This window comes from Berghia stephanieae, chromosome 3 (genome assembly GCF_034508935.2).
Source record: "Berghia stephanieae isolate SIO BIC M18660-M18661 chromosome 3, UCSD_Bste_1.3, whole genome shotgun sequence".
Classification (NCBI taxonomy): Eukaryota; Metazoa; Mollusca; class Gastropoda; order Nudibranchia; family Aeolidiidae; genus Berghia; species Berghia stephanieae.
In genome coordinates, this window is record NC_088362.1 from 20872775 (window position 1) to 20900160 (window position 27386).

The 27386-nt window shown below is 35.4% G+C and overlaps 1 protein-coding gene across 4 annotated transcripts in view; it reads left to right on the forward strand.

The window, feature by feature from the left end:
- Positions 1-248: 248 nt before the first annotated feature.
- The window catches only part of LOC144967308 (uncharacterized), a 75836-nt gene continuing 48698 nt past the window's right edge, over positions 249-27386 (forward strand). Inside the window, exon 1 of one of the 4 annotated variants that reach the window (XM_078904379.1) lies at positions 249-424. Coding sequence is in view for 2 of the 4 variants with exons in the window: in XM_078904381.1 (XP_078760507.1) it covers positions 26095-26097 (3 nt within the window). In the remaining 2 variants the exon portion in view is untranslated. Of the gene's footprint in view, positions 425-25898; positions 26098-27386 lie in introns of those variants that run through there. The other 3 variants (XM_078904382.1, XM_078904381.1, XM_078904378.1) reach the window with 3 other exon arrangements.

Genomic DNA, 27386 nt, shown 5'->3' on the forward strand with positions numbered 1-27386 from the left:
ACAATTTTGCGTTATCGCCCTTGGAAAGGGACATAACTTTCTGAATAGGATGTATTTAAATTGTTTAACAAATTTCAGGGGCAATTTGAGTAAATCAAGTTGAATTCAATATTGGACTCCTTAATTTGAAATGATAGTAGTGGATATTATAGCTATTTTCTACACTTATTTCATATAAACAACGATTTTAAAGTATCCTAAGTTTATATGACCTTGACCTTAATATAAACCATACTCCCCCTTCTGACGTCACAGTCTGTTGACATACTTCGAGCAGCCATCTTGGACCATAACCGGAAAGAAAACAATCGAACGAAAAGGGCTTAGAGGAGGAATTTAGGAAGTTTGAGCTTTTTGATCCCCTTTGCGGGATTGAAGTTCAGAATTCAATTGTTAACCTCAAACTCATCGTTTGGTTTTGAAGGTAAGTCAGTTTTCCTTCAACTTTACGTTGACAATGGTTTGAATCTTTTCGTTGTATTATTATACGGAGAGTTTACGTCTTTCACTCACTTCGTGCACTGCACAGCTTGTTTGGTGTAAACAATGAAAGAAGGTGTGTCTTATTTGTTTTGAAAATTTTGACCTAGAAAATTTGTCTTTATCGGTTGACATTTCGACTTTTCAGTGCGTTCTGTCTGCTGGTTTTGTAATTAATAAGCCTCTGTTTTGTATTTAAAAATATGAGTCAAATCTTGTGGAATTGTTCTTATTTTTAAAATTTTTTTTTGCTTTTGAATGTTGAATACTTGAATTTGCGCTTTAATAAAAAAGTGATTTGAGTTTGCGTTTAGTTTTAACTTTTGTTTTGACACTGAACAAGACGGACTATACTGTGCTGTAGTTGAAAGGTAAAAGAGTGACATACAGTTATACACTAACTACTCTGAAGCCTCAGCTACTCTGAAGCCCCTGCCTTTGCTTTGTCATACTCCATACCATACTGGTTTGTTATTGGTAATATTATTAGACTCTAAGATAATTTTGTGGGCTGCTCTGTACAACGAGTAGTAGTAGTAGTAGTAGTAGTAGTAGTAGTAGTAGTAGTAGTAGTAGTACTGAAACTGACAGAGTACTCAATCTGTTGAAGGGGCGATGTAAGTATGGATGTATGAGTTATGTATAGGCTAGACTGTGGGGTCAGGTTGAATGAACAAAAAGTCATGTAACACAATTAGAAGGCTGATGAAACAATAAGTCAGTAAGGCTACACATTGTGAAAATAATGTAAATCATACTTATACCACGCCTATTCCATCTACAGACAGCTCTAGGCACCTGATCAAGGCACCTGATCAGTTATGTTTTTGTTCAGAATTGCAACTAATGCATGTTATTTATAAATAACCATAAGGCTATTCACATAGCACTTTAGATAAGTGAGGTGATGCTATAAATTTGAGTTGAGCGTTATTTAAAAGATAAGCATTAGTTTTCTGTGAGTATGAGTGTGTGAGTATGCTATTGAGAGAAAGATCGAAGTTGCGTGTAAGAAAAAATTCAAGAAAGTGGGAGAAATGTCATGTTTTACAACGTTTGAACAACATTCATAGTTGGTATTGGTGGATTGATTTATTATTGAATTGGGATTGAATTTTCATAAATAAAATTATAACTAGAGAGCAAGTAATGAAAAATAATTCTGCGGGTTATTTTTATGCCTTGGTTCAACTCTCAATTTTATCAACTTTCAGTTATTATTTCCAATAGTATTGACTTGTCAGCATTCTAACACGCCAATCCAGTCGAGGGTGGAGGAATATATCGTCATTGGGGCTGCAAGTAATTCGTAGTGTTTTTATGCACCTCCGTTGATGGTGTATCTTAACGGATCGTTTTTATGCACCTCCGTTACGCACGCGCATTCTACCCAATTTCATCAGCAATATTGTGTTTCTGTATTTGGACATGGCAAAAGTTATATTGTGACATCTGTAGAATGTCTTTGTTAATAAATTTCAATAAAAATAATAATAATATAAAAAAATCGAAATATAAACCCAGAAAATAGAAGTTGCGTTGAAGGTAAAATAATGTTTTAGAAAGACCTTATTAAATGTGATGAACAGTCAGGTGGCTCCATCATTGTTATTATTCTTTAATTTATTATCATTGTATAAACGTACACCGGTAACCACTAAGCAGCATGCTAAACTACAATCTAAAACTATTTAAACCTCATGGACGTATGCAGCAACATTTTCATTAATTTATCATCACGCCAATGAGGTGCATAAAAACAGTGTGTTTTTTTACACCGCCAACGGAGGTCCATAAAATCAGTGCGTTTTTGTACACCTCCAGCAGAGGTGCATAAAAAATGCCACCCAAGTAAATGCTGATATATCAGTCTTTCCTCTAAATGGAAAATGTTAAATTCCAGCAAGAGAAGTCAATCTTGATGATTTGGTGGCCCTGATATAGCCAGATTTTCAATTATTCAGATAATTGTTTGGTCTGTTTCTGAAGGCCAGGAATGATTTTATAGACCCTGTCCTCAGCAGTGGCAATGAGGTCAACTAAGAAAGCAAATTCAAGATGTTGTTTCAAAGCGGCATAGGTGAGGCGCATTCCTTAGATGGGACAAAGCGAGTCAAAGGGCTAGCTTAGATGGCACTTTGAATTGTTGGTTGCTTGCCTTCTGTGCCAAGGGTATTATAGTTTCTCACCATGTGAACGAGTGCGATGATGGACGATTGACTAGTGAATGCTTTTATGCAACTCGCATAAGCAAGCGTTATGTCTTGCCTTGTCCCAGCTAAGGAATATGCCTTTTAATTTTTTGTCATAGCATCATGATTGGAAACTGGTTCTGATGGTTCAAGGGCTTTTTTGTAATCACTTGCTGATTGGTCGTTCCTCTTTTATTGGCCGCATCGGTCCTATTCATGGAATGTCATTGGAAAATAATCTGCCATTTTCATTGGCTGGTGTATTTTACCTCACAGCAGGATAATGTGAGCCAATTATAAATTGTATTCTTGTTTTTAAAAAATTTTTAGACGGATTATGGCTGATATCTATAGATCGAATATGTCAAAATAACCATCTTCTGGTAAAATTTATACTGATGATATTTGATATCTTTATTGACTAATATTATGTAGCAACCCTCCCCCTCCCCCATCCCCAAGGGAAAAAAAAACAAAAAAATTTTTGTCGATATATATCCGCTCTGCACTTTACGAATAATTAGAAATTTTAAGGATGATACTGATTTTGTTGTAAGAAAACAAATTGCTGAAACTCTACACAAATCACACCAGATTTCGCAAATTCCATTCCTTGTTGATTTTATCCTCCGCCCCTTTTAACTCGCTTCCAACCATTCAACCATTTAAAGTGTAGGATGAAAATTACCATTTATTAGATTAGAAGATTACAGCTCATTCTTCACTGCAACGTGATGGCCTCGGTTGCACTCCCAACTATGCATGGGTTAAAAAAATAACTTCTGCCGATATAAAGGTCGCATGTCACATGTTTAAAAAAATTTTCATTGCATGGTTATTCTCAATATGTAATGCATGATGCACCATTGGTTGAAGGGTGATCTTAGTTTGAAATTAGAGAACCACAATATTCTTGAAATAGAAAGAATTGCGACTGAGGCTATCGAGGCCATCTATATGTTATGTAATGGAAACAATGTTCTATTTGCAGTTCTCTTAAAGGGCAGACGTTAAGTCATTACTCCAATAAATGTATCCAACTTTGTCACTATTAGCATGATGGTGAAAGCTGCCAGGAAGACGTAGGTGACATTTCCTTTTTTATATTAGCCAGTCAACTGTAATCCCTTTATTTGGCATCCCATTTTTCTTTCTTTTAAAATCGAATTCTCTTTCAAACCAATGCTTTGGCTTGTCTTTTCAATTTGGTTCAGCATAGGCATAGGGCACATTACAAACACTCGTTTCTAATATGTGTATACACAGATGGTTTTATTGAGATTTAATCATTGCTATGACACAACACGGATTTAGATTGACATGCGTCCAAATCAAAAAGGAAAGAAAGTGAAATAATATCCCTCACGCATCTCAAAAGACTCATCTGCCAACTCAAAATCCTTATGTATATTGATATCGTTTCAATCCAATGAGGATGAACACAATGAATTGTTAAAGTTGAAAAGCATTTGTGTCACTGCCTGATATAGGAACGAAACCTGCTGGATAAATGTTAAAAACAAAGGACATCAGATAAAGAAATCAAAGATGCCCCCGAACTCAGTAATTTTAAGAAACTTGTGAAAATATTCTTATTCAGGCAAGCTTTTAACTTTGAGTTCTCATAGCATTTTGTGTTACCTATTGTTTTTTGTTTGTGTAGCGCCTTAGCATACTTTGTGGATTCTGCGCACTGTATAAATTAATCATTTCATTACATCCCTTTGGGTTCGGGGATAGCTCATATGGGAGAGTCCACAATCTCCTCAGCCTGGCGGAATTGTTGTACCAGTAAGGTCATGGGTTCGAGCCCTCATCGCAGCCGCGACGTTTTTATTCTCTCTTGTCTTCTGGCACTTTCCAAGTCACTTCATTTCTTGTTATTAAATTATTATCCCTTACCCCTCAGATATCAACCAACTTTTAAAATCCGAACATTGTTTTTTTTTTTTTTTCATTTCTTGTTTTGCTTTGTGGGATACATCTACTACTTGGGACACGCCGATAACAGTGGTCAATTGGCAGATTAGTGGAAATGATCTCTTGTTATGCTTTCCTTGTTTCAGTCCTGCCATTTTTGAGTATGTGGAGCATTATTTAGCTAACTCAGCTAATGTGTGAATGAAAACCTAGTAATAGGCAGTGTCTGATATTGTAAGAGAATTTAACAGGTGACTTTTAGGCATGAAATATAAATTTTCTTCTATCTGCTCGAGTTATATTAGAGGTCACGATAACTCAGTGGGTAAAGCTCTCGCTTTACAAGCGAAAGGACTAAGATCAATCCCACTGCAGTCGAAAAAAATTTCTGATCTCCCTGTCCACCCAGCGGTGATTGGGTGCTTGGGTCTGTTAGATCTGGTGGAAAATACTTTGGACTATCCAAAGGTAGCAACAATTGCTATTGTTTGTTTTACACTCTAGAAACTAGAATAAACTCTAGCTCTGAAGGGCTACTTTTTTCTTCTTTTTCACTCAGGATATATTTGAAGCATGATACGATGCACAGTGTGGAAATAATTTATTTTCACAATGAAATCGAGTTTGTTCATTGAAATTTGTACAATAGATGTTACCATCACCATATTGAAATTTGTACCTTTGAAATTATCATAACATATACAGCTTAGTCAAAAATATAATGTATCCCAGAAGTAATTAAAATTGTGCTTGCTACCTTTGGAAGTTTGTATGATAAAAATAGGCCTTATTTTATAGTTGTAGGTATTGTTATCTATTGATTCGTTGTACGGTCATTGACATAATTTCTGATACTCTCTATTGTCATAATTGTTAAGTTTAATAATAGGGTTGATACATTACAAGAATTATGATGCCCTCTCCTCCTGTAATTTGTTTTTTCTTTGTTATAAAATTGTATTTGTCATTTTTGTTAAAACACAACTTTTAAATTAATATTGTCACAGATTATCAAATGAGACCTTTATTCCAACCCAGCCTGAAATGAGGATGATTTTTATTAAACCAGTAATCTTTATATTTGAACCACTGCCCTGGAATTATGAGAATAATATTATAGTTTATAGTTTCATAGGTTTGTTTTTTTGTTCGGTTTAACTTAAGTCTTCAAGATCGACTAATTCGATGATTTATGAGAGAAACCTCTCTCTTTTACACACACACACACACACACACACACTGACTACACATACACACACACACCCATATACACAGAGATAAACACATAAACACACACTACACACACACTCTACACATACACATACACACTGCACATTCACACCCACGCACACAAATTATCAACACAAGTACCTACTCCACTAATTTCTCTGTATTCACAGAAATACTTTGGCATCGATTATATTACAGTACACCAATCCATTTTCAGATGTGAAGTGGTAAATCATGCTAAAGGGCCACCAGGCTTATGGAACCGGAGTTTATCGCGGTTTCTATAGCCTGAAACGGACAATAGTCTGATTAAGTTATAGTGATACCTTTAGATAGGACGATCGTCTCGTCGATCGTAAAGTAATTTCCCCTAGATTTAACTCAATAACAGCTGTATGAACACGTGGCAAGGGGGGAGGGAGAGGAGGGTGTCAGAAAAAATCTCAACTTCATCCGGGTTCGATCCTGGCTTTGTAGTCTTGTGGTATGACACTCGCTTTCAGCAGGTGTTTAACCAAGTAAATTATTAGAATTTCCAATTCAGATAGGTAGAGCACTTAAATAAGATGGGCAATTTTATAGTAGGTAAGTATTTCAATGAAAACAACACAGTTAACTGGCCAGAGGAAGACCATCTCATTATCATCTCTTTAATAACTTCAATGCAATAAAATAACCATTGATGTGTGCTCCTCCTTTTTAATTTTCTCTCGCTACTTATTTACCAAAGGTAATGAAAGGGGTGCAAAATGGCCGAGTGGTTATGGCACTGTACTGTGACCCGGTTGGTCCCAGGTTCGGTCCCCGCTTCAGGCACTTTTGTTTTTTTCCTTGGGCAAGATTATTAACCACCAATTTGCTCATCTGGACAACATGAGTGATTCTGTTGACATCAGACATCTTGTTTGATGAATTATATATATTCCTTTGTAGATTGCCTAGGCAGCGATATCTTATGATGTCGTAGCCGAAGGGCATAATTAATGAAAGTGTTGCAGCAACAAAAATTTGTTTGTCCCCGCAGCCCCCCGCAGGGAAAAAGAAAATAATAGAAAATTTGATAATGACACAAATGCTTTTCATATTCAAATGGATCCATTTCTAATTCAACAATAAACAAATTATAAATCGTATGGCAAGTTGACTTGACGAAAATATTCTTATTATGATAATTCATCCATTATTAATCCTACTCTTTGTGTAGGAGATAAGACAGAAGAATGTGTAACCAATTACCACCCGAGTCAACTTTTTGTTTTTTTCTTGACATTGCACATCAAATATTTATGACAAGATAAGGATGAAGGGAATATTGTTCTTTGGGAAGTATGTACCATACAGATAACACCGCCCTACCAGAAAAAACATCTATTAAAATTTGCTGCTAGAATACTCGTCCTTTACATATCTATTGATAAAAATGGCCTTCATCTCGGTAAGACCTCTGAAACCTTGGACTCCGCGAAAACCTAGGTTTCAAGAGAAGAGTTTTTGCCAAGTTGAGGGCCATTTTAATTGATCAATATTTGAAGGAAGAGTCTTTTGGCCAAAATTTAAAATACATGTTTTTGTTTTGTTTTTCAGAGTAGGGCAGACCAGACCTTATCACAGTTTGTGAATCATAATCTGTTAATAGAGATTAGACTATGTGACTATGATTCATTTTGACATCGTCAAATCCCGTGAAAGAGATGTATATCATCATATTTTCAATTGGCGGGGGGGGGGGGGGGGGGGAGTTACTTCAATTTTTTAAAAATAATGTTTATATTATAATTTTCTTTTGTCCTTACCACAATTTGTATTGTTGCACAGATGAAAACAAGTAAAATTCAAGCATTTAATCTTTAAATTGTCAGTTTAATAAGTAGAAAACATGTGTTTTGAAGAAAAAAAATACCAGAGCAAATTTAAACCAAATTTCAAAGCTTTCAATTTGCCAACTTTGATAAAAGTAATAGAATCTTTTTCAAAATCTCATTCCGTCTCTCTGCACTGTTTGTTTGTTTGGTTGTCTTTTCCCCTGTCACTGGAGGGTACATTGTTCAAGTTTTTGCATCATAATTATATATGCCAACCTACCAACTAGTCAAATAAGTCCCTACATTTGTTTCCATTTTTAAAAAATCTCATTTCGTCTCTATGCACTGTATGTTTATTTGTTTGTCCCCTACCTCCCCTCCAATGGCGAGTACATTGTTCAAGCTTTTTGCATCATAACTGTATGTCAATCTACCAACTAGTCTATCAAGTACCTAGATTTATTTCCCCATGAGAATGAATGACGTCTAGGTGGGGTTCCTGACCTCCCATAGTGGGCAGGGAGGTACATACTGTGTCTTCTATCCCCCTATAACTATTTTCCAACTTGCTTTCTGTCTTTGTCTTGGTATGAATTACTAGGTTTTGTTCTGGACCTGTCTTGGAAGGAAACAAGTCAAATTTATAGTTATAGTTTTGGAAAATGATATTTTTTTTCCTTGTACATCATCTCTCTGTTATGCACTGTATTATTTTCCCCTTTACATGTGTATGATTTGTTAACAATTATTGAGTGTGTTCCTCTTGACGGGTACCTGTGCCTGTGTCTGGATGAGACATTTAGTGATCTCAAACTAAGTACACTGATAGTGTGCTCTTGGAATCAACATCTGTACCCTATTTGATCCAATTCCCCTTTATCTTGCTTACTCTTGGGTGCTTTTAATTATAATTCTAATAACTTTTTACTACCCCATTTTACTGGCACTGATATGACCTAAATGTGTTGCAAGCGCCGTAAAACCCTTAAAAACAAACAAACAAAACAATGAATGACTGGAAATTTACATACTTTAACATACTATTTATATTATTTATAGATCCCATAATATATTAATAGACACAAAGGAATGTTGATTGACTGCTTGGTGATAGATTTTTACTTGTCCTTTAACATATTAGGATTACCTGGAGCTTTCTATCTTTCTTTCTATATTTCTTTCTTTCTTTCTTTCTTTCTTTTTGTTTCCAACCTTATTCACCGAGGCGACAGACAGGTTGATTAAGTCAGGAGTGATTTATACTTCGGACATGTCCATATGTAAATTTTGACAATGTCAATAACGGCTGACTAACGAAACAAGAGTTCGATTCATGATAACGGTGATAGTGATAGACAATATTATCATATTGACCGTGTGAGAAAAGTATCCGCGCTTTCTTTGGTGCACGGGGTGGCATATAACATGCAAGTTGATATGGGCATTTTTCTTGAATGAAAATCACACGATTTTCAATAGATTTAAGACAACAAGAACAGTATGTCAAAAATAAATAAATAAATAGATTATTAAAAGAAATATTGAAAATCTATTGCCCATGTGAATACTTGCTTCAATGAGAATTATAGCATTTTAATCACTCAATCCTAGAGATTTTTGCTGTTCTTCAAAATTGGAAAAAATGTTTTAAAAATGAGCATGTACATATGTAGTTATATTCAACTATCATTTACATGTAAAAATTAAAAACATTAGCTTTGATACTACGTCTATAATTAGTCTCAGGAAAAATGTAATAAATAGGCATGGGGTAAAAGTAACCCGGGTAAACTACGGATATAGTCGGTGTTGGGGTTGAGTGAGTTAAAGGTTTATCATTTAACAGAAAGCGTTTCCCTTGTATGTCCAATCAGTATGGGCACCATTTTGTTTTTCTTGCTTCATGAATGTCATGCTGGCTCTTAGGTCGAAATCTCTGTATGTTTCAGTTTATTTATTTATTATTATTTTTTAAAATTGAGTCCAAGATCATAGCATTGCCTTAAGATATGGTCACTTTGGCATTCATATATGGGAATAATGGCATTCATATATAATAATAATAATATAGGTAATTGATATAAACTAGAAATCTTTGAATCGTCCATAACCAAGTGATCAACTTTGAGATTGTAATCTTGCACTCTTAAAAAAAAAAAAAGGGGGGGGGTGGAGGTGGATAAAATAATGATCATATAATATAATTTGTAATGATGATGATAATAATAATAATAATAATAATAATAATAATAATAATAATAATAATAATAATGATGATAATGATGATATTAATAATAATAATAATAATAATAATAATAATAATAATTGTTATTAATTATTATTATTATTATTATTATTATTATTATTATTATTTATTATTATTATTATTATTATTATTATTATTTTTATTATTATTATTATTATTCTCATCATCATCGTCATCATTATAATGATGATGATGATGAGACGTTTGGATATTTTTTTCTCTATTACGTACTCCAATGTAATGTCATGTACAGGAATAGTTACTTCTTTTCATATGACGTTAAAACTTATCCAACTATCAATCGTTAGTATAACCAGAAGTTAGAATAATATGGCACCTCAAAACTCTTCTCCCACTGTCTTTATTATATGGTTATCTTATCGCAAGACCCCCCCCCCTCTCTCTCTCTCTCTCTCTCTCTCTCTCTCTCTCTCTCTCTCTCTCTCTCTCTCTCTCTCTCTCCTCTCCTAGCTTTAAACTGTTCTTCAAACCTCAGCATAACACTACCGCATAAATATGAATAAAGCATGTCATGTAGTTCTTTTTAACCCATAACACCAACATAGAGCTTACTAAATCTTTACTTTTTTCTTCTTCTTTCTGTTTCAATTTTTAAAAGATGCATCATCATTAACCCTTTCACTGCCGTGCTCTGGAAAGGACATCATATATATATATATATATATATATATATATATATATATATATATATATATATATATATATATATATATAGAGAGAGAAGAGAGAAGGAGGAGAGAGAGAGAGAGAGAGAGAGAGAGAGAGAGAGAGAGATAGAGAGAGAGAGAGAGAGAGATCATGTATTTAAAAATTTGACCAAAAAACTCGTCCTTCATTTATCGATCGATTTAAATGACCCCCTCATGTTGGAAAAAACCCCAAAACAACCCAAACCTCTCAAACTCAAACCCGGCACCTCGGTTAAATCGGATCGACGTTTGAAGGAGGAGGAGGAGGAGTTTTCTGGCTAAATTTTTAAATACCGTGTCTTTCCAGAGTGCAGGTTAACTGGTTGAAAAGGGGAATTCCACCTGTTAGTTACATATTCTTCTTCTTCGTCTTCTCACTGACTTTATTCGTGTTTTATTGATGTGATCCGGTGATCCGAGTTGTAAGCAAGGTTTCCAACTATCATGTTTTCAATCGTGTTTTTTTTTTCTTTCTTTTTTTCTTTAATTGTTGGCGGACGACTTAAACATTATATATATATATATATATATATATATATATATATATATATATATATATATATATATATATATATATATATATATATATATATATATATGCAGGTCTAACATCCGAACGCAATTATGGGCCTAATTAAACATTGTTGTAATGGAAATTATTATGCGTCATTATTATTTTTTTTTTCAAATTTACATTATAACAATAAGCCCATAATAAATGAGGTTATCAGACCTGCAAATATGTGCACGTCGTTGGAGGAGAAAAGCAAATTTGAAAAACAACCTTTTAACGACTCGGTTGGCTTGCTGCCATGACGGTATTGTGATTTTCAATGAGACCAATTGATCTTTCTTTCATAGGATATTATATATGTCAGTGACTCAATATCACCCCTCCCGTTTTCATTGCATAGAAAAAAAAATTTATAAAAATAAATAAATGGATACAGTAGCTGTTTGAAATAAGACAGATATTTATAATCAAGCAGCTAACGTTGCAGTAACAGAAATAAACTTTCTTTCATAAAAGCGATGTTGATTAATTACAGAAATATTAGATAAAGCAGCAACATGTAAAAAAAAAAGACTTAGTACCTACCTAGCAAAATACTAGAGATAATTTTGTTGTTTGGGCTTTTGAAATAATGTTTTTGTTGTTTTTTAAATCTCTCTCTCTCTCTCTCTCTCTCTCTCTCTCTCTCTCTCTCTCTCTCTCTCTCTCTCTTTCTCTCTCTCTCACTCTCTCTCTCTTCTCTTCTCTATCTATCTATTTATCCATACTATCTATCCATTCATCTATCTATCTATCTATCTATCTATCTATCTATCTATCTATCTATCTACCTATCGTGTTTACCCCCCTCCCTCCTTAGCTCTCTCTCTTTCTCTCCATGTTAAGAATTTACGCGTATATTACGTAAATTTTCTTTGTGTGTGTTAATTTTGTGTTGCAAATATACGGACGTGTGCGTGTCGGATTTTTTTTTGTTTTTGTATTTGTTGTTTATTTTTGGCTTCATACATTAGTACACGTTCTAATTGGATTCCAATTGCTGTTTACATAACATTCATTTATTTATTCATTGTACTATTTGTCTGTGAACAGCTGATCTTCAGCGACACATACATTGGTTTGAATGTAGTCGATTCTTAGCATACCATTCCCCATCATTGTAAGTTAATAATATTGTTATATTATTATTCATTGTGCAGCATTGTTTTCTGTGCGGGCTTTTTGGGTTTTTAAATCTCTCTCTCTCTCTCTCTCTCTCTCTCTCTCTCTCTCTCTCTCTCTCTCTCTCTCTCTCTCTCTCTCTCTCTCTCTCTCTCTCTCTCTCTCTCTTCTTTCCCCATTTCTCTACCACCTCCTCTCTCTTTATATCTATCTATCTATCTATCTATCTATCTATCTATCTATCTCTCTCTCTCTCTCTCTCTCTCTCTCTCTATATATATATATATATATATATATATATATTATAATAATCTCACTATCGATCGATCTACCTATCTATCTATCTATCTATCTATCTATCTACTATCTATCTATCTATCTATCTATCTATCTATCTATCTATCTATTATCTATCTATCTCTCTCTCTCTCTCTCTCTCTCTCTATATATATATATATATATATATATATATATATATATATATATATCTACTATATCATCTCACTATCGATCGATCTATCTATCTATCTATCTATCTATCTACATCTATCTATCTATCTATCTATCTATCTATCTATCTATTCTATCTTCTTCATCTATCTATCTATCTTTCTATCTATCTATCTTTCTATCTATCTATCTATCTATCTATCTATCTATCTATCTATCTATCTATCTATCTATCTATCTATCTATCTATCTATCTATCTATCTATCTATATTATATCTATCTATCTCTCTCTCTTTATCTATCGATCTATCTACCTATCTATCTATCGATCTATCTGTCTATCTACCTATCTATCGATCTATCTGTCTATCTATCCATCCATCTTGCTCCCCTCTCCTCGCGAACGCGCCTTAGTACGTCAAGGTCTGTGCACTATAATATATTATTCTGTGTTGCACATAAGAGTAAGAGCGCGCGTGTGTGTCAAATTTTGTTTGGTTTTATCGTCATACTTATCACACGTTCCTATTTCGTTTGGAATTCACACTGCTGTTTACACATTTATTTAGACTTTAGATAGAAGGGAACGAAATTGACGTCACTCAGTACTGTGTAATTGTTTTTTAGACATAAATTTGGGTGATTAGTTCTCATTAAATTATATCAATCAGACTCTTCTTATCAAGGTTACACGCATAGTTTTGTTTGTTTGTACGTTAAACCCGGCTGGCGAAATTTGTGAATATTTAACCTAAACGCATGGCATCAATATGTTGTACGTATCGACTGTGAACAGCTGATCGTCGGTGAGACAACGTTATAACACATTTCAATGATTAGACATAATTGGTTCGAATTGTGTGGGTTCTTATACGGATCATTTCATGTCAACACAAGGTATGTATTATATATTATATATTAATATGTGTTATGTCATTCACTTTACATCATAATTTTATATTATGGTATAGATAGTATGCGCTTGGCTAAGAAGCTCACAACATTGCCACCCGGATTGTAACGGACCAACACACAAAACCGTGTGTATCCATGAACGTTTATAGTCTGGTTAATACAGTTCAGTGAGCATTACTCATAAACGCGGATGGCAAAAAACAATAACAAAGACCCAAATAATGTCAACTTCATTCTATCAATAGATAGTTCGAAGATGACGTCACTCATGTCTTTGTTATTGTTTTTTTTTTTGCCATCCGCGTTTATGAGTAATCCTCACTGAACTGTATTAACCTGACTATAAACGTTCATGGATACACACAGTTTTGTGTGTTGGTCCGTTTTACCTCCGGATGGCAATGTTGTGACTCGTAAGCCAAGCGCATACTATCTATACTTTATCATTTATCATCACCTCTACTGACTGCAACTGGCAATCTTATCCTGGCGATGATTCATACGCACGGTTTGTTTGTTTTAAAGAAAAAAAAATACACATATTATAATATATTATTATGTTATCAGATTAGGATTATTATTACACGTCATCCGAGTTCATTGGCTTCGCCTTTCGTTTATTTATTGATTATCTATTTATTTATTTATTTACTTATTTATTTATTTACTTATTTATTATTATTATTATTATTATTATTATTATTATATTATTATTATTATTATTATTATTATTATTATTATTATTATTATTATTATTATTATTATTATTATTGTTATTATTATTTTATTATGATGATGACAATGACGATGATGATGATGGTTGTGGTGCCGTTACCATCGTCATCATCATCACCATTATACGAGGTTAAGTGTGTGGGGAGGGAGTGCTATAGGTAGTATGCGCTTGGCTAAGAAGCTCACAACATTGCCATCCGGAAGTGTAACGGACCAACACACAAAACTATATGTAACCATGAACTTTTATAGTATGGTTAATACAGTTTAGTGAGAATTTCTGATAAACGCGGATGGCAAAAAACAATAACAAAGACCTGGGTGACGTCAACTTTGAACTATCTATGGATAATATGCGCTTGGCTAAGAAGCTCATAACATTGCCATCCGGAAGTATAACGGACCAACACACAAAACTGTGTGTATCCATGAACGTTTATAGTCAGGTTAATACAGTTCAGTGAGCATTACTCATAAACGTGGATGGCAAAAAACATTAACAAAGACCTGGGTGACGAACTTCGAACTATCTATAACATTACATGGGCCGGTGCCAGCCTGGCGGATGATGCCAAATTGCATATTTAAACAATCCCGGTGACAATTGTTATATTATTATTATTATTATTATTATCTTATATCCACCCATTCGGTGTGGTGAAATGAGAATAAAGGCCTCTATTATTGATCATTGGACATGATATCATTGTTGTCAACCTCGCCGAGTTGTTTAACTGGGTACAGAGAACTTATCGTTATTTGTCTGTCTGTCTGTCGCTCTCTGTTTGTCTGTCTATATGTTTGTCTCTATCTCTGTCTGTCTTTCTCTCCTATTGTCATCTCTCTCTTTGTCTCCTCTCCTCCTCTCTCTCTCTCTCTCTCTCTCTCTCTCTCTCTCTCTCTTTATTTCTTTCTCTCCATATTCTCTCTCTCTCTCTCTCTCTCTCTCTCTTATTCTTTCTCCCATCTCTCTCTCTATTTATTTCTCTCTCTCTCTCTCTCTCTCTCTCTCTCTCTCTCTCTCTCTCTCTCTCTCTCTCTCGCACACACACACATATCCACACCCACGTACTCGTTCATAAAGTGAATCCTGTTTCCTGTAGTGCAGTGTGTACGCGTGCGTTTGTATCTCAACGTGCAACATGTTGATAAGTCGTATGATATCATAATATTACCCGAGACTACAATAATGCATTATATCTACTGTAGTATGATATGCCATCTTGGATATCCATATTGCTAGCTTGACCCGACCCCTCTCAACACCTTAAGGCAGGTCGGTGTCACTTTGTGATTTGTGTTAGGGTTACCTATTGCCCCAAAACTAGTTGCTAGAAATTGCATTTGCAGCCGACATGAAAGACTTGGATTTAGCTTAATCGTGCGTTTGTTTGTTTTTAAAAAAATTGTTAGGGGTTGTTTATTTTTTTTTTTTTTTTGGGGGGGGGGGGGGGGGGGGGGGGCGGGGGGGTTATTGTTATGTTTTAAAAATTTTTGCTTTGATTTTTATTTGTTGTTGTTATTGTTGTTAAGAATTGCATTGGTTTCAAGCTCAAATTTTCAGTGCCATGTTGTTTTTTTTATCATTTTTAATTTTAATTTACTTGTCAACATCAGGTCAACTCCTTACAATACCAGTTAGTTTAAGATGTTTGGTCACGCAGGAGCTCCAACGTAGTAAAAAAAAACCCCCCGCAATATTCGACCCAAAACACCGGTCCTGTAATGCCCTTTTTTTCCGACTAAAGCCGGAAAACCGGCTTTTAACCAAAACAAATCTTCCGGCTGTCCTCGGTTGATACTGGTGAGTTGATTTTTTTAAAAAGATGAAAGCGTTGAATTCGTTGTTTGAAGGCAACAGTTAAAGGGAAGCTAAGTGATGGATATGTAATAATTTTCTATGATTAAAAGGTGATGCCATAATTTGATGAAGAGAAGAAACTTTGCACGAAATATTTTCATATTATATGATATTTGTGAGAAAACTTTCAGGCTAAAAAAAAACCAAACAAACAAAAAAAAACAAAAACAAACAACATAATATTAATAATAAAGATAATAATAATAATGATAATGATAATAGTATTAATAATATTAATAATAATAATGATAATAATAAAAATAATAATAATAATAATAAAAATAATAATAGTAATAATAATAATAATAATAGTAATAATAATAATAATAATAATAATAATAATAATAATAATAATAATAATAATAATAATAATAATAATAATAATAATAATAATAAAAATTAGCAAAGGGCATTCCTGCTCTATCTAGTCAGCTGATCCTGCGTAGGACGTTGCTTCCCGAACTTTCTTGCGAAACAGATTACGGTTTTCCGCCAGTCTACTTGCTTGAGTTGCTGTCATTCCCAGCCATTCGCATATATCTTGTTCCCAGCTTCTTGTTGGTCTACCTCTTCCTCTCTTGCCGTCTACCCTTGTCTGCAGAATGTGCTTTTCTAATGATTCGTGGCGAGTCGTGTGGCCAAAATAGTTTAGTTTCAATTTCTTTACAGTTTGAAGAAGAATTGGTGATTTTATTCCGATCCTTCTCAGGACTTCTTTGTTTGTTTGTTTTTCAGTCCATGATATTCTGAGTATTTTTCTGTAGCATGCCATTTCAAAAGCTGTGATCTTTGTGCTCTCTGCTTTGCTGATAGTCCATGCTTCGCATCCATATGCTGCAGTTGGGAAAACAACACTTTTGAGGATTTTGATTTTTGTTTGAATGCACTGCCCTTTCCAGATATTATTCATCTTTTCTAGCTTTGATCTTGCCATTGCTAGTCTCCTCCTGATCTCTGGGGCCGATTTCCCGTTGTACTCAATCCTGGCTCCAAGATATTCAAAATTCTTTACTCTTTCTATTTGTTCTCCATTGATTTTTATGATGGCATCTGTTTTGCATTTGTCAGTATTCATGATTTTGGTCTTCTTTATATTCAGCTTAAGGCCTTTGGTCTCGCTATGTTTCTTTACAGATGTTATTAGATTCTCTAGTCCCCCCGGTGTTGTGGACAATAGTGCAGTGTCGTCTGCGTACCTCAGATCTTTTATGGGTAGACCTTGCATTTTAGGTTCGTTGTAATTACTTCTCCTGACATCGTTTTCCACATCTCGCATTATACCTTCAGTGTAAATGCTGAACAAATGGGGTGATAGAATACATCCCTGTCTTACTCCTTTTGTAACTTTGAACCATTCTGTTGTTCCGCTTTCTAGTTGTACCGCTGATTGTTGGTTCTCATAGAGGGATCTTATCAGGTTTCTAATTCTAGGATCAAAGTTCATCTCCAGGAGAGTTTCCCATAGTTTCTCATGATTAACACAATCAAAAGCTTTCGAATAGTCTATAAAACAAGTGTGGAGGCCAGAATTTACTTCTCGATGCTTCTGAATAATTTGACTCAAATTGAATATGTGGTCTCTTGTCCCTCTTTTTTCTAAAACCTGCCTGGGTGTTACTGACTTCTTCTTCCAGTTTACGTTCAATCCTGTTCATGATAATTTTTAGAAGGATTTTGCTTGCATGACTGATGAGTGATATTGTTCGGTAGTTGGAGCATAGTTGTAAGTCTCCTTTCTTAGGCAATGGTATAAAAATTGCTCTCCTCCAATCTGAGGGCCAAATTTCTTTCTCCCAAATTTTCGTACAAAGTCTTAGATATACTTCAACTCCTTCATCTTCGCTTGCTTTTATCATCTCAGCTTGAATGTTGTCACAACCTGGACTTTTCCCATCTTTAAGTGATTTAATTGCCCATTCTATTTCAGATTTTAGAGGTGGTAAGCTAGATTCTTCGTTTTCATTTTGCATGTTGTTTTGCAAAGGTTGGATTTCGTTTATTTGGTCTTCTGTGTACATATCTTCACAATATCTTTTCCACCTATTTGCTATGTCTTCTGCTTCTGTGAGGGGTTTACCTTGCTCATCTTTTATCACCCCTATTCGTGATTGAAAACTTTTTGTGATGGTTTTTATTTCATCATACATTTCCCTGGTCTTGTTTCTCTCTGAAGGTCTTCTATTTTTCTGCATTTTCTCATGAGATATTCTTTCTTATCCGTTCTGTACAGTTTTTTCACTTCCTTAGCTATCTCTTTGTATACATTGCTATGAGTGCCATGAGTCGTCTTTGCGTCTTTCCTCTCTTTGATTTTGTTTAGTGTATTTTCACTCATCCATGGTTGTTTTTTGCCCCGTTTTTTAGGAAGGTGTTTTTCAGCGGATTCCAAGTATATTTTCTTTGTCTCATTTGCGATCTCATCCGGTTCCTTTTCCTCGATATCTTGAAGTAGCAGTTGGAAACGATTCTTTACTTCAATCGCAAATTCTTCATTGATACTGTCAACTTCGTATCTAATAGGTCTTGTAACTTTTTTCTTCATTTTAAGCTTCAGTTTCAGTTTTGATATCAAAAGTTCGTGGTATGTGTCACAGTCTGCTTTTGGTTTGGTCGTGACGTCTTGAATTATGGTGTTCCATCTTTTTTCAATCATGATGTAATCAATTTGGTTTTTTGTTCTTCCATCTGGCGATGTCCACGTAAATAGTCTTCTTGGATGTTTTTTTGAACATGGTGTTTTTTATTGCAAGTTGATTTGCCAGTGCAAAATCTATTAGTGTCTCGCCTCTTTCGTTTCTTTCCCCTAGTCCAGATATTCCAATGATTCCATCTTCTTCACTGTTCTTTTTTCGTCCTACCTTGGCATTAAAGTCACCAGCGATTATTAATATGTCCTGTTTATCTTTGTTGTCCACTTCCTTTTGTAGGGCATCATAGAAATTCTCTATTGCTTCTTCAGTTGCAGCAGTTGTTGGTGCGTAAACTTGAATAAACGTGATGTTTTTAGCTTGACCTTGGAGTCTAATGCTAACAATGCGATCACTCACTGGTTTGTATCCAATGAGGCTGTTGACTGTTGTTTTTGCGAGATAGATTGCCACATCGCTTTGTCCAGATTTTTCCCTTCCTGAGTAAATTATCCTTCCTCCGCAGATGGTTGTGAAATGTCCACTTCCAGCCCATCTGTGTTCCGACAGTCCCAGAATGTCTATTTTGTTTTCTTCTGCTTCATTGATGATGGTGTTGAGTTTACCGGCTGCCATACTTCTTATGTTCCAAGTTCCTATGAGGTAGTTCCGTTTTAACCATGTATTCCGGTTCTTTCCCAGGTCTGTACAGTCAGGCGTTATGCCTTCATCAACTAGGCTGGTACTCCCGCCGGCGTCAGGTTCTTCCCCAATACGCTTTGGAGACCAATCTAACTTGGGGGTCTCATTACCAGGTCTCATATCGTTAATTGTTTTGCTTTTCTTCATTCGGGTTTCCGCGGCAGGTTTACTCACAGTAGTTTGCCATTGCTTTCTGTGAGAGAGCAGTGTCCTTACAGGACGTGTGTCCCAGCCATTGTATCCATAGGATATCCTCTGCCTAGCACATTGAAGAAGAGACCAGTTCTGAAGCTCCTTCAGCTGCTCTCCGTCCCCATCCATCGCCTGCCTGGCGCGACTTCACGTAACCCTGTTCGGGGGGCATTGCGGGTACTCGGTCTTGCCCAAGGACCTCCCGCAGGCTAGTGGAGGGAAGGAGACGCCTTACTACTCCTATTGACAGATCTCAATCTGCCCCACTACCATTCCTGCTAGTCGTAGAATATGTATGTAATTAGAAAACCGAAAACGCTGGCTGGACTCTTGCAACTTGAACTGGGTCAAGAAGCTCTTATAATAGTAATAGTAATAGTTGGGTCTTTCATTAATAATTTGGTACGGTATGATCTGGTTCAATGAGTTTCCTTGTTACTTATTATATACCCGTATATTATAGATTACCCATTCTGTCGTCTTAGGACAGATTTTATATTGAAAGAAAAAATAATTTTACAAGACAGTCCAAAAAAAAAAAACAACCCCCCCCAAAAAACCCCGTTTGCTCCTATAGATATAACGAAGTTGACGTCACTCAGGTCTTTGTTATTTTATTTATTTATTTATTTTATTTTTGGCTATCCGCGTTTATGAGTAATTCTCACTAAACTGTATTAGTATTAACCAGACGAAAAAAGTTCATGGTTACACATAGTTTTGTGTGTTGGTCCGTTATACTTCCGGATGGCAATGTTGTGAGCTTCGTCGCCAAGCGCATACTATCCATACCTTTAAATCTATCAAGTCGTATATTATCTTAATTTTGTAATAAAACGTTTATTAATGAACTAGATATATAGTCACGAAAACCCGATAAAAAAATTTAAAAAATTAATGCGCGTTCGGCTTAAAATAAAACAATGTCACTAACTCAATTTGGCCCAATTACCGATATGCGACCGCTGACGGTAACGTTGTCCGGGTTATAATAAGAAATAAGTTACAAAAATTGATGACGTAGAACACAGTGCGGTGGTTGGTCAGGTAGACTTATGGTAATACATACATAAATAATATAGTAACGTATAGTAAGACTAATGTTGTATGTATGTGGTACGTAATACCAGAGTCCATTGATTAAATATTACCTTATGTCGGATCATCATACTATTATTATCGTCGGAAAGGGTATAGATAGAATGCGCTTGGCCAAGGAGTTCACAACATTGCCATCCGGAAGTATAACGGACCAACACATAAACTCGGTGTCACCATGAACGTTTATAGTCTGGTTAATACAGTTTAGTGAGAACAACACACAAACGCGGATGGCAAAAACAATAACAAAGGCCTGAGTGACGTCATCTGCATACTATCTATTGAACGCCCGCACTCGACGTTGCCAACTCATGTGATTTTGGTTAATAAGATTGAGTATGCTTTGGCATTGAGTTACTCGTTGACGTATTTTTAGATTGGTAGTCGTAATATGTATATATATGATGGTATTATTGTTATTGTTATTTTGATAATGATGATAATGATAATAATAATAATATAATAATAATAATAATAATAATAATAATAATAATAATAATAATAATAATAATAATAATAATAATGATAATAATAAGGATGATGATGAGATAATAATAATAATAATATATATAATAATAATAATAATAATAATAATAATAATATATAATAATATAATAATAATAATAATAATAATAATAATAATAATAATAATAGTAATAAATAATAATAATAATAATAATAATAATAATAATAATAATAAATAATAATATAATAATAATAATAATAATAATAATAATAATAATTCGATTCTAATAAATAAGGACTCATGATTCGGCAAGTGTTGCATTGATTGTACACCATTCTGATGTCGTCGGGTGACTTCATAGATAACACAGGACGGTAGTCTGTGGGTGACTTTGTGTGTCATGTATGTATTATTACATTCATTCTATTCCATGTCACACTCTCATCATTATGCACGCACCGCACGTAAATCAAGGGGCTTCCCTTTATGCCGTGTAAGCAAACGCCTGTAATCTCTGCCATCATTAGTATGCTGTGCTCGACGTGCACATATTGGCAGGTCTCATAGCCGAACTTAATCTCTGCCATCACTGGTATGCTGTGCTCGACGTGCACATATTGACAGGTCTCATAGCCGAACTGTAGTTCTCTGCCATCATTAGTATGCTGTGCTCGACGTGCACATATTGACAGGTCTCATAGCCGAACTGTAATCTCTGCCATCATTAGTATGCTGTGCTCGACGTGCACATATTGACAGGTCTCATAACCAAACTGTAATCTCTGCCATCATTAGTATGCTGTGCTCGACGTGCACATATTGACAGGTCTCATAGCCGAACTGTAATCTCTGCCATCATTAGTATGCTGTGCTCGACGTGCACATATTGACAGGTCTCATAGCCGAACTGTAATCTCTGCCATCATTAGTATGCTGTGCTCGACGTGCACATATTGACAGGTCTCATAACCAAACTGTAATCTCTGCCATCACTAGTATGCTGTGCTCGACATGCACATATTGACAGGTCTCATAACCAAACTGTAATCTCTGCCATCACTAGTATGCTGTGCTCGACGTGCACATATTGGCACATATTCGGACAACCGAACGTCACTTGTGGGATTTTGGCCTTTAACATTGGTTGTAATGGACAATATATTTTTTTTCCGTTGCTTTTGAGAGTACATAATATTATTTTCATTACAACAATGAGCCCATAACAATTTTGGTTATCAGACTTGATAATAAGGCCACGTCGACTGTGTTACTTTTACAAAACTTTTATTTTCTTCTTCTTCTTCTTCTTCTTCTTCTTCTTCTTCTTCTTCTTCTTCTTCTTCTTCTTCTTCTTCTTCTTCTTCTTCTTCTTCTTCTTCTTCTTCTTCTTCTTCTTCTTCTTCTTTTATCCTACATTTTAAAAAATTCTCTTTAAAATATCGGTCGACCAAAAAGTGCCATTTACAGTCCCAGGTTTGATAGTTTTGTGTGTGTGTGTATTTGTGTGTATGTGTGTGTGTGTCTTTGGCAAGAAGAAGATCCTTTCAATCGATCGGTACTTGGGACAATTTTTCTGGCCTAAATTTCAAATACTTGGTTCTTCAGTTTACGATAGAATAGACATCGCCGTTTTTACCAAGGGAGCAGTAAAAAAAAAAGAGAGAATTTTGTTTTGAGCTTTATATAGCGCACTATCCACTAAATGTGCTCAAAGCGCTTTACAAGGGGTCCCTGGTCAACAGCAACATTTAACATGTATGACGGGACATGCCGCCTATTAGGCGATATAACAATTTTTCAGACAAAGAGAACGCTGTTAACGGCCAGGTACTCATTTTACACCTGAGTACGATGAGAGAAAGTGAGTAAAGAGCCTTTTCCAAGGACTTAACTATGCGCCGAGCGCGAGGCTCGAACCCAGGACCTTCCCATCCGAAAGCGACTGTCATACCACAAGACCACATAGCCGAACGTAGTGTGACTCGTAACATTACTAACTGGGTACAGTTCCTTATGATGAGATTGATACAATGAGGGATCGTCCTTCCAGTCAGTAAAATTGAACCCCTCCATTATAGATTTTGACAAGGTAGTGGTGATAGATATGCAATCAGACGAGTAGCTAGTATTCGTGGATTTGATATTTTGTTCCTTGTGATGAGATGATAAAATAAAGGATCGTCCTGCGGCGATGTCGTCTGGTGGTATGACGGGAAGGTCCTGGGTTCGAGCCTCGCGCTCGGCGTATAGTTGAGCCCTTGGATTAGGCTCTTTACTCACTTTCTCTCACCGTGCTCAGGTGTAAAATGAGTACCTGGTCGTTAACAGCGTTGTCTCTGTTCGAAAAAAATTGTAATATCGCCTAACAGTAACAGGCGTTATGTCCCGTCCTACATGTTAAGTGTTGCTGTTGACCGGGGACCCATTGTAAAGGGCTTTAAGCACGTTTAGTGGATATTGCGATATATAAGTGCTCTATTTTTATTTATTTTTTAAAAATCGAACCCCGCCAGTAAAGGTTTTGACAAGGTGGTAGTGATAGTGATGGATATGCAACTGGAAAGCCGTGGTTGGTAAATGACGTGCAACCCCCGTTGATGTCAAAAAGCCCCAGACGAATAATAAAGTATAAAGCATGTCATTTGCGACCTGGTCAGAAATTATTCACGGTGTAAAGATAAATTATGCTTAAGAAAATAAAGGTGAAGGGCGCGGGGGGGGGGGGGGGGGGGGTCGAAAATAATCACAAAATATTATTATTATCAGGCTTTAGGTCGCCACTTTGGTGAAAATCTAGTCAAGGTCTTATAACAAATTAGCCAATAAATATGTTCTCCCTTACTTCTTTTTCTCCTCCTCATTCTCAATTATTATTATTATTATTATTATTATTATTATTATTATTATATTTATTATTATTATTATTATTATTATTATTATTATTATTATTATTATTATTAATTTAATTTTTTATTTTTCTATTCTTTTTCCCGCCAAGTTGTTCCAATTTTCACATGCCTACCCACACATTACATTCATTCATTTAGAAAGAAATATATTAAAAACAAAACGAAGACACCCCCCCCCCCCAAAAAAAAAAAATAAAAAAATAAATAAATAAAAATAATACAAACAAGAAAAAAAAACGTCCTGATTTTTTAATTTTTTTTTTTTTTTTTTTTTTTTTTTTTTTTTTTTTTTGCGGTGGATAGAATATTATGAGTGGTGATGAGTGAGCTCGTAGCAGGAAGTGAGTAGATAATACACGTATTATTGTTTACTTTTTTTTTCGCAACACACCAACTCCATTACAACATTGTTGTGAAGTGAAATTTAGGCCACAACGACTGACAACAGTAACAGCCCAGGAAATCCATTACAGATGGTATGCGCTTGGCTAAGAAGCTCATAACATTGCCATCCGGAAGTATAACGGACCAACACACAATGCTGTGTGTATCCATGAACGTTTATAGTCAGGTTAATACAGTTCAGTGAGCATTACTCATAAACGCGGATGGCAAAAAACAATAACAAAGACCCGAGTGACGTCATCTTCGAACTATCTATAGATAATATGCGCTTGGCTAAGAAGCTCACAACATTGCCATTCGGAAGTATAACGGACCAACACACAATACTGTGTGTATCCATGAACGTCTATAGATAGTATGGAGATGACGTCACTCAGGCCTTTGTTATTGTTTTTACCATCCGCGTTTGTGAGTTGTTCTCACTAAACTGTATTAACCAGACTATAAAAGTTCATGGTTACACAGAGTCTATAGTCTAGTTAATACAGTTCAGTTAGCATTACTCTTAACGCGGATGGCAAAAAACAATAACAAAGACCTAAGTGACGTCATCTTCGAACTATCTGTAATATAGATAGAATGCGCTTGGCCAAGGAGTTCACAACATTGCCATCCGGAAGTATAACGGACCAACACACAAACTCTGTGTAACCATGAACTTTTATAGTCTGGTTAATAAAGTTTAGTGAGAACAACTCACAAACGCGGATGGCAAAAACCATAACAAAGGCCTGAGTGACGTCATCTGCATACTATCTATAGACACAGTATGCGCTTGGCTAAGAAGCTCACAACATTGCCATCCGGAAGTATAACGGACCAACACACTGTGTAACCTTGAACGTTTATAGTCTGGTTAATACAGTTCAGTGAGCATTACTCATAAACGCGGATGGCAAAAAAAAACAATAACAAAGACCTGAGTGACGTCATCTTCGAACTATCTATTGATAATTTGCGCTTGGCTAAGAAGCTCACAACATTGCCATCCGGAAGTATAACGGACCAACACGCAAAACTATGTGTTGAATCTTGAACGTTTATAGTCAGGTTAATACAGTTTAGTGAGAATTACTCATAAACACGGATGGCAAAAAAAAAAACAAAACAAAACAAAACAAAAAAAACCACTAACAAAGACCCAAGTGACGTCAACTTCATTCTATCTATAATATTTTTTGTGCGAAGCGTGTCATGAGTTGTGAGTGAATGACGAGTGAGCTTTGTTTTATATTTATTTTTATTGCTTTTTTTTTGTTGCTTTTTTCTGCGTGATGTGTTGCTTGTTGCACGTAGTTTTTTCTTTTGTGTTGGTCATTTTTGGGTGAAGTTGACAGTCATTGACATTGACAGTTAGTTGCTACCCAGGAACGCCATAATTTAACAGAACGATTATAATTTCATAGATGGTTATCGCTTGTTTTGTTGTTTGGATCTTATCTCTTGTTTGACACAATGGTAAGAGGACTGTTTTATGTAGCCCATTTCCCCCATCCCCCCTTTTAAGTGGTGAGTTTTAAAAAATAATATTGTATATAGCGTTAAGTTCACATCTTATCCTTCTAAGCGAAAGTTTCACAAACTGTGTCATATCAGCACGAAAAAAAATAAATTAAAAAATAAATAAATAAAAAGCAATCGACACAGTCTATATCTAGTAATGAAGAATGTTCCATACTATCGTATATGCATACATAATTATTTATCCCCATAGTACTAGATAGTCATTACAAGTTATTTTATAAAATACATACAAAATATGGGGAGGACTTCCTTAGTTTCACAGCACCTAAAGAGGGTTCATAAAAAGGATGGGCATGGAGTTGTATGGGAAAAGAAAGAAAACGATTTTTCGGGAGAACTTCCCGTAGTTTCACAGCACTTTCATTAATATATTACTTGATCTTTTAACCATTATGGACTTTCAATTAGTTGAAATGACCAATAATTACTATTTAACGTTTCATTTCTCCCCCAGATATGGCAAAATAAAATCCCCTCTTTAGTCGCGCTGTGAAACTACGGAAATTCTTCCGATTCTTCAACTCCCCAACATTGATTTTTATTTAATCTTTGATATACATCAGTATTATCGTCATATACATGAATGTGAAATACAAGAGCATGTATTAGCAACATGACATACAAATCAAACGAAATTATAATTGTCACCAGCGGGGCTCAAACCCACGTAGTTCAGATTTGTGGTTTGTGGCATCTTTTTAAAAATAATGTTAACTAGAGCATTTATATAGAGCAATATCCACTAAACGTGCTCAAAGCGCTTTACAAGGGGTCCCTGGCCAACGGCAACACTGAACATGTAGGACGGGCCATGACGCCTGTTAGGCGATATTACAATTTTTTTTCGGAAGAGACAACGCTGCTAACGGCCAGGTACTCATTTTACACCCGAGTACGGTGAGAATGTGGGTAAAGAGCCTTTTTTAAAGAGGCTCAACTATGCGCCGAGCGAGGCTCGAACCCAGGACCATCCGGTCCGAAAGCGAGTGTCATACCACTAGACCACATTCACATAGCCGCAAATCCCAACCTAAGGCGTGTGGCAGGTTGGATTGCTACTAAGGTCTTAAATCTTCTTGGTCGGTTATCCGTCTTCTGCGGCTTATTGTCTTTGTCCTGAAGCTAGTGTAACTTGTTTTTGCCGAGGCCCTGGATGGAGACATCATTGTGAATGGAATAGTCGGATATGTGTGTGAGAGAGAGAGAGAGAGAGAGAGAGAGAG